The 9,110-nt window shown below is 57.4% G+C and overlaps 1 protein-coding gene across 1 annotated transcript in view; it reads right to left on the reverse strand.

Moving 5' to 3' along the window:
* THAP4 (THAP domain containing 4) overlaps positions 1 to 8,868 on the reverse strand; it is a 33,257-nt gene extending 24,389 nt beyond the window's left edge. The window contains 3 exon segments of the mRNA XM_021076412.1: positions 5,479 to 6,196; positions 6,199 to 6,643; positions 8,653 to 8,868. Of these exon segments, the coding sequence (XP_020932071.1) occupies positions 5,479 to 6,196; positions 6,199 to 6,643; positions 8,653 to 8,729 (1,240 nt within the window). The 5' untranslated portion in view covers positions 8,730 to 8,868.

Genomic DNA, 9,110 nt, shown 5'->3' on the forward strand with positions numbered 1-9,110 from the left:
CTGCAATGTATACATCTAAGGATGACCTGACCCCCTTGCTGTACAGTGGGAAAATAATTAAAAAAAAAAAAAAAAAAAGATTTATGAGGCAAACTACAGAATTCTGAGGAACAAAATTAGAAGGTCTAAATAAGTGGAAGGGTGTCCACGGCCCCAGACTGGAGGGTTCGACATCGTTACAATGTGCCATCTTCCCCGCTTCGCCCATGGATTCGGCACCGTCTCCAGCAAGAGTCCCAGCACGGCCAGCACCGCCCTGATGTAAATGACCCTGCAGAGCTCCCAGTGCCCTATTTCAAGACGCACTAGGAGTTCCCTGGTGGCACAGTGGGTTAAGGACCTGGCACTGTCGCCGCAGCGGCTCGAGACTGATTCCTGGCCGGGCAACTTCCACATGCCGCTGGCGTGGCCAAAAGAAGACTTGCTGAAAAAGCTACAATAATCAATAAAACATGGTATTGGCGAAAAAATGGATTCATCAATCAGTAGAACAAAACAGAGTCCAGAACCAGAGCAACACAGATACAGGCAACTGATTTTTTTTACAAAGGAGCAAAGGCAACGCCAGAGAGAACAGTCTATTCAACAGATGGAGTAGAAACCGTGGATGAGGAGACACACACCTTCCCCAAAGTTAACTCAAGATGGATCACAGACCTAAACGGAACACTCTGGAGCACAAAACTCTGGGGTGACATTTGAGAAGATCTGTGTGACCTCACATCTGGCAGCGAGGTTGCAGACACGCCACCAAAAGCAGGAGCTGCGTGAGAAAAGAACTGATGGGTGGACATCACTGAAAGTAAAAATGCCTGTTTTGCAAGATGCTGTTAACAGAACAGAGAGAGACTATATCAGGCGCCCGTCTCCCTCCCCCACCCCCACAAGCCGCACCCCGTCTCCCTCCCCACCTCCTCTCCGCAACACATCTTTGAGTTTTCCTGGTTTTGGGAAAATTCACCTTCCTGAACCATTTCTATTTCACATTTATTACCCAAAGAATTAAAACAGGAAGTTCCCTCCCTGGCCTCGCACAGTGAGTTAAGGATCCACTGTTGCCGTGAGCAGCGGTGTAGGCTGTAGGCACAGCTCAGATCCTGCATGGCCGTGGCCAGCAGCTGCAGCTCCGATTCGACCCCTAGCTTGGCAACCACCGTATGGCACAGATGTGGCCCTAAAAAAAAAAAAAAAAAAAAAAAAAAAAAAAGAAGAAACGACCCACTAGAGTTCCTCATGTGGCAAGGTGGGTTAAGAATCCTACTGCAGCAACTTGGGTCACAGCTGCGGCTCAGATTCAATCTCTGCCTGAATCCCTGGCCCAGGAACGTCCATATCCCTCGGGACAGCCAAAAAGGGGGGGGGAGAAGGAAGGAAGGAGGAGAGGAAGGAAGGAATAAAGAAAGAAATAAGCTTTAAAAAGACAGAGGAACTTAAATACACGTGGCCAAGGGAAAGAAGCCACCTGCAAAGGCCACCTGCTCTAGTCCACGGTCCACACTGCCAATCGTGAGACACTCTAGAAGAGGCGAAACTACACAGAGAGTCTAAACATCACTGGCTGCCAGGGGCTGGGGGGAGGCATGCACTGGTAGAGCAGAGAAATTCTCAGGGCAGTGAAACTGCTACAGAAATGTCTATTTCTAAGGGATACTATAAGGAGTGTAAAGTAGGAACTTAGCTAACACATCAGCATGGGTTCACAACTTGTAACCAACACAAGTGGTAACAGTCCCTGAAGGAAACTGGGGGCGGGGGAGGGTAAACTCCCCATTCTACCTGCTGAACTTTCTGTCCAGCTAAAACTTTCCTTAGGAGTTCCTGTCGTGGCGCAGTGGTTAACGAATCCGACTGGGAACCATAAAGTTGCGGGTTCCATCCCTGCCCTTGCTCAGTGGGTAACGATCCGGGATTGCCGTGAGCTGTGGTGTAGGTCGCAGACGCGGCTCAGATCCTGCGTTGCTGTGGCTCTGATGTAGGCCGGTGGCTACAGCTCCTATTGGAGCCCTAGCCTGGGAACCTCCATATGCCGCGGGAGCGGCCCAAGAAATAGCAAAAAGACGGAAAAAAAAAAATTTCCTTAAAAAGAAAATCCATTCATCAAAAAATACTGTGGAAGGTAGGGAGTCGGCAGAAATACAGATGAAACGAGAGCATCAGGACATTGATAAACGCTGAAGGTGTAACCCTAAAAAGAAAACTTTTGTGTGTGCGTGCTTTTTAGAGCCCCACCCGTGGCACATGGAGGCTCCCAGGCTAGGGTTCAAATTGGAACTGTAGCCACCGGCCTACACCACAGCCACAGCAATGCAGGATCTGAGCCCTGTCTGCAACCTACACTGCAGCTTATAGCAATGACAGATCCTTAATCCACTGAGTGAGGCCAGGGATCAAACCCGGGTCCCTCATGAATCCTAGTCGGGTTCATTAACCTATGAGCCACAAAGGGAACTCCTAAAAAGAAAAAAATTTTTTAATTAAAAAAAAAAAAAGGCTGCACTGAGGGAATGGCTGAATCACAGGTGACAGTGGACAGCCTCGTTACATCAAGAAGGGAGGTGGCAACAACAGGCAGGGGACAGGGAGGGTACACAGTGAAGCCTCTGTCCTCAGTGGCTCCCAGGTGGGCCAGCCCTGTCTCTGGGCAGAGCTAACCCAGGACTGAAATCAGAGAACCCCACCCGTGGGGACGCCAACAAGCACCAGCTTTCTGGAGGCCACTGGCCCAGATGCTGTTGCAGGGTTTCTGTCCCCCAAAAAGGGGACTGAATAAACATGGGCACAGTCCCTTCCACACAAAGTCCCTGAAAACAACCAAAAGATTCCTTCACTGACGACCGAAAAGTCCCAAGCACACTAGGAACCTTCCTGAGGGCCGTCATTCTGAGGAAGACATCACAGGGCCCTCGGGTGGGGCTGTGGCGCCCCCTCCCTCCACTGGGAGCCCGGAGCAGAGGGCCGGCACCTGCCTCTGGCCCGATGGCTCAGCTCCTCTGGGCCACCCCAGCAGACGGCTGCTCCCCGGTCCCCACCCTACACACCCACTCTCCCTGCCGGCTATGCCCACTTTGCCAACACCCCTGACCACAGCTGTGCCTCCTGAACAGAGCGCCTTGTCCCCGGCCACCCTCACAGCCCCCTCCCTTCACACGCTCTCCCCCCAGCTCCAGTCCCGCTCCAAGGAAACGGGTCACCAGTGACCCCATGTGGCTGCGTGCAGCCATCTTCCTCCACAATCAGAGTGTTGCAGCCCAGCCGCCCCCTCCCTGCCTTTCCCTGCCCCCGCTGTGGCTCCAAGAGCTGGGCACCCCTTTCCCCTCCTCTCCTGGATCCCTCCAGCTGCATGTCTACAACCTGGCCTGCGCCCGAGCCCAGCGCGCTCCCAGGAAAACTCACTCAAGTCCGTGGCTTCCAACAGCTCTCCCCTACCTGACACTGCAAACGCACAGCCCCGAGAGCCCAGGTGCCGACATCTCAAACCCCATCCTCTCAAACTGCACTGTCATGAGTCCCCCAATTCATTAAAAATTTCCCAAGAGGAGGGAAATGTGGATATAGTCAATAGTGCTAAATAAATAACCAATCAACAGAAGCGTACGGCTAACTATGGTTGGTTGATGGGGAAAGCCTTAGAGCTAAGATCAGAGATGCTCTGGACCGGGCAGCAGGGGGGCAGCACAGAACTGATCACCTCCAACATTTGCTGCAAGACAAGATGAAGCGGACTGTTTTTAAAAGCTGAAAGGGAGTTCCTGCTGTGGCACGGTGGATTTGGGTTAAGAATCCAACTGCAGCAGCTCAGGGTACTACTGCAGAGGTGTAGACTGGACCCCTGGCCTAACGCAGTGCGTTAAAAAGGAGCCGGCGGTGCCGCAGCTGCCACTCGGCTTCAATCCCTGGCCCGGGACCACCATGTACCACGGGTGCGGCCACTAAAACACACACACACAGGTCAGTGGCTACGAGAAGTTAGGAAACAGATGTGTTGACTAATAAAATAAATGAGACCCGGCCTCAGCCAGGATGGGAGCCACCAGTAAGAGACGAGTCCTTCGAGGTCGCAGTCAGACTGGTAGGGACAGTGCGCTAGGCCACGACGAAGCCTGGAAAGAGGCCACAAAGCAGGCACCTTTAAGTTACCGTGTCACTCTGCCTTAAAACAATGACAATTAGCTCCCTTTCCCCAATCTAATTCACTTGAAAACCAGTCACCACCCTTGAAGATAACTCAGGTTCAAGGGGGGAGTCAAGACGGAAGCTACAGACTCTTTAGCCACGAGCAGCAAGAGGCAGATCTGTGATGTGGAGCCAGAGGGGCAGGAGGAGGGACCCAGTCACACCGCGGGGACCAGGAAACACCCACCACACCCACCGAGGCTGAGCACGTCCCCCCAGCAGCCAGAAACACCACAAAGGCCAAGACCGCAGAGAGAAATGAGGATGAATGAAGCAGCAGCAACCTCTGAGACTGACCAAGGCAGGCCGTCTGCAAAGACTTGCAAGAGGGACAGACTCTGGGGCGTCGGACCGAGAGGGAGAGAGAAGGAAGCAACAAGTTAACATCAGCAACGAGAAACGGCAAGGACAGCTTCGAGAGAGCAGGAGAATGGAGCACGGACTTCCAACCGTCGCGCGTCAGGATGGGCTTTGGTTCTGCTTTGTGTCTGGAGTGTGACGGTGGCTGTCCTGGGGTCCACGAGGTCCCGAGCAGCCTGTCACACAGGAGCCTCTTCTCACCGGAAGCGGAAATTATAACCGAAGACCATCCCCGATTCAGACCAAGTGGACGATGAGCTGGAAAACGGTTTCCACCTTCACACACACGACGCGTGAGAAACACCCCCTCAAGGCGTAAAGAGGTGACGCTTACAAGAAGCAGCACGCTAGGAAGAAGAGCAAAAACAAAAGCAGTAACGCGTAAAACACACACTCAACCTATCTCTGTACAGACGCACAAGAAACAGTCTGAGGTCACACACCAAACGTCAACAGCAACAAGGAATAAAAGTTCGCAGGTGAGGAAGAAGTAGGAATTTTCACCGCTTCTTGGCCTACGTATCCCTGCAGTGTTTTTACAGAAAGCATACGCCACTTAAACAGACATTGAAACCTTTACAGAAAGCGTTATTAATGCTGGAGATCATTTAGCTTCAAAGACGTTCATTAAAACACAAATGGAAAGAACTGCCTCATGATTTTAAGGGGCTCCTACAATTTTTCCGAAGGCCCACCCTGTCATCCTCCCCAACCTGCCAGGAATCTGCAGGCGAGGGAGGGCACCGGCCCCAGGGGCTCTGGCTTTCCCAGGGTATGTGAAACGCTTCCTTTCTCAGCAGCTAAACCCCCACAGCCACAGCCCCTTCCCGAGTGCGAGGGACCGGCTGGGGAAGCTCGCCACCCCAGCTCCCCTCTCCCGAGAGGTGGGGGTAGGGCCCCCTCGCGATGCCCAGGCTGCGTGGGAGCCGGGGCTCGGGTACTGACCGCGGCCGGGGGGCAGCAGGCTGCCCAGGTGGGGGAGGCTCAGTCTCCGCAGCTGGTCCAGCTTCTCCCGCAGCTGGCGCACCTGGCTGTCCGCGCGGCTGACCCTCTGGCGCAGGGTCCTCAGCTCCCCGTTCTTCTTCTCCACCTGCTCGCGCAGGCAGCACACCTGGCTCTTGCTCTGGCGGGAGGAGAAGCAGTAGGAGTGCAGCGAGTCGATGAGCTTGCAGGCCCCTGACGCCGACAGGATGACTTCGTTTATGGACATGGGGCTGGCGTCGCTGTGCTCGCTCTGCACAGCCTCGGCCGCCGGCTTTGGGGTGACGTCTGTTGGGGGTGCCGAGGGGCTCTGCGAAGGCTTCTGTGGCGTGGCCGTGAGGGACGAGCTCGGGGGGCTCTGTGCCAGGCCCTTGTCGGGCCCCAGGCTGCTCCCACTGCAGCCAGGCTCCACGTCCCTCTTCGGCCTCTTGCGGTCGACAGGCTCGCGGGGCACTGACGGCCTCTCACGGGTGTGCTTGGAGGAGAAACTGTAGGAATGAAGCGAGCCGATAAACCTGCAGGCCCCCGACCCAGGGGGAGTAAAGTCATCCACGGAAATGCCACTCTTGTCTACCACGTCCCCATCGGGGGAGGTGGCGCGCTCGTCGCCAGCATCCACAGCGGATGCGTTCGATTCTGCCTGGCTGCCAGACACTGTGGCCGGACCGTCCTCCGGTTCCCTTCCAGGCGCTGCCGGGCCTGCTCCGGACCCTCAGGGCTGGCGGCTTCCTGGGCAGCCCTGGGGGCCGGCCTGCCCTGCAGCGCTGCCCGCTTCAGCTTGCGGGACTCTGGCTGGGCCATCGGGTTTTCGCTCGAGGACGATGACGACCCTGCCGCTGCCTTCCCGTCCGCGTCACCTGCCTGTGCCCTCAGGCTCCCTGAGGCCTTCCTGGCGTCCTTTCTCCTGCTGCGGCCATGGCCTCCGGCCCCCCTCTTCTTCTCCGCCAGGTGGAAGATGGAGGGCACGGCCGTGGGCTTCAGCAGGCGGTGCTGGTCCTCCAACCTCTTGGAGAAGCTGTCTTTGGTGAAATGTTCACTGCAGAGGAAAGAGTACTTCGTGGGGGTCCAGTTATCCCTCTGAACAGCCTTTAACCACTGGATCAGACGCTTTGAGTCCTTTAGGGGGAATCTGCAGGACAAATGACAAGTAAAGAAGATATAATTAAACATCTGCTCCTAAGACTCTTAGCTATAAAAGCAGAACACCCAAATCTGTGTTGGCTTTACCTGTTTGATAACCTAGGAGACATCTGAGGAATCCCTACTGAGGAGTTACTACTGGAACAGAAAGCCGGGAGATGCACTGCCTGCCCCTGAGAAGCTTACGGTCTGCAGGGTAGGAAGGAAGGAAGGAAGTGCCTGCTCCAGGCGGGAGGGGGGGGGGGAAATGCTGCAGACGCTGGCACCTCGGGCCTCACCGCACCAAAGGTTTGGGGAAGCCCTGGAAAGACCTCTAGAAGCTCCCAGATGGACAACCTCCCGACGTGCCTGGATGCGCAGGACTCTGGGTGCTAAAAGCGCATGTCAGGCCAGGTGTCAGTCAGCAGAGATGGGAGCAAGAAGCCAGGAGAGCACCCCAGACACCACACGTGCCCAGCTGCGGCTCAAGCAGCTGAAGTGAGACCAGCTCTAAAGGAGGTGAGTCTCAAGGGCTGTAGTCCTGCGTTCCCCAGGGCATGTCCACCTTCAAAGAACAGTCAGCCCCAGAATATACTGAATAAGATTCTTAGTAAGCATTTTTTTTCTCATTTTTCTCATTCAGGCAAGCTCTGTATTTAAAGAACCCCCACAACACCGCACCCGCAGGGGTGGGGCGGTCATTCTGGAGGGCTGTTTGCTCCACCTGGGGTCACCAATCTAACCCACTGGGGCTGCTGTGGCCCAGGACAGGCGGATGCCAACTCCTCAGAACATGCCCCTAAATTTCCTCACTGCTTTGGGAGCCCATTTCATCATGACTCCCCGGTTCCCACCTCCCCTGCCCCAAACCGGTTTGACCTTAGGAAGGAACGAAGGAACCCAAGAGCTCTTCTGTACAACACTCTGCTTCCATTTTCAGAAACAGTAACAAAACGACTGGCTCTGAAGGAAACTCTAGAAAACTTGGTGAAGAATCTGAAATACACGATATCACTACTGGGAAAGATTGTAACAACTTAACGACCCAGAGCAAACCACTGTGAACCTTCAATAAGACTATACGGAACGACCGCCAGCCACTTCTTTAAAACTTCAAAAACATCCTGCAACATAGGAAACGTATCCCCAAGAAGTTTTTTAAAGCAGATCTCCTTCTCTCTCCTGTTCTGGTTCCTCCAGCGCCAAAGGTGCAGAAAAGGATTTGCTGAAATGGGCTGGATTCCAGAGCTTTCACGAAGTGGGCCAGGCCAGAGCGGCGACGACCCCCCCCCCGCCCTTCCCCGGGCCAGTTTCCGCGGGCGCCCACGGAAGGAGGCCCTTCCACGACTCGCAGGTGAGCCCCCGGTGAGGCGCGCGCCGGGCGGACGACGCAGGAGGCTGTCAGACGCCTCCTCGGACTCACCTCCACGCGGCAAGGCTACCTTCCCTGGGGCTGACCGCGAGGCCCCTTCTAGCGACAGGGCGTCGGGAGCGCGTGTTAATCCACGAAGCACAAGTTGCATTTGCACGGCCACATCCCCGATCGCAGAGACCAGGGCAGGCTCCCCCAGGACGAAAGGAGCAGACAGAAGAGTCACAGCAAACGCAAGAGAACAACTGACCTAAGGAAGAGCGTTTCCCGAACACACCGTTTCTGGAAATTGGCGGCGCCCACCCGAATCAATGGAGAGCAGGGCGGCCGCGCGGTGGGGGAAAGGGCGGCGGAGGCCACGGGCGGCCGCCGGCGGCCGGGGGTCGTGGGGGACGGGTGGCCGCGGGGCGGAGGCCGCCGGCCGCGGTGGCCCGAGGCGCCCGGCCCAGAGACGGCGGCCCGGCCAAGGTCACACAGCGCCCGCGCTGACTCACTCCCGGGACCGGCCCGAGGCCCGGCGCCCCGAGCGTCCCCGCGTCCGGCCGAGCCGCGCGGCCTCAGTCTCCCCGCGGGGCCGGGCCGGGCGGGGGCGTGGCCCGCGGGCCGCGCGGGCGGCGGGCAGGCGGCGGCGGGCGGGGCCCGGTTACCTGTGGAAGGAGACGGCGCGCTTCTCCCCCTTGCCCTGCCGGTTGGAGCAGTTCGCGGCCGCGCAGCAGATCACCATCTCGGGCCTCGGGCCGCCGCGCCGCCGCTAGACTCCGGCCCTCGCCTCGCCGCGCCGAGCCCCGAGCGGGACCGCCCCGAGGGGAGGGCGCGCGGCGACACGGCTGCGGGACGTGGGAGCCGGCCCCGCGGCTCCCGCCGTACGGCAAGATGGCGGCGCCCGGCCGCCCGTTGCCCCGCAGCCCAGCCCGGCGCTCGGTGCCCCCGGGGTCCCTGGCACTCTGCGGCGCGCAACCCACGGCTCGCCGCGTCGGTGGTGGGGGCGGGCGTCCCGGGCCGGAGGCGCCTTGCAGTGACATGACGCGCGGGGCGCATCCGTACGGCAAGATGGCCGCGCTGGCGGGCCGGCACGGACAACGGGCTCACACGACCGTCCCGGGGC

The sequence above is a fragment of the Sus scrofa genome, chromosome 15 (assembly GCF_000003025.6).
Source record: "Sus scrofa isolate TJ Tabasco breed Duroc chromosome 15, Sscrofa11.1, whole genome shotgun sequence".
NCBI lineage: Eukaryota > Metazoa > Chordata > Mammalia > Artiodactyla > Suidae > Sus > Sus scrofa.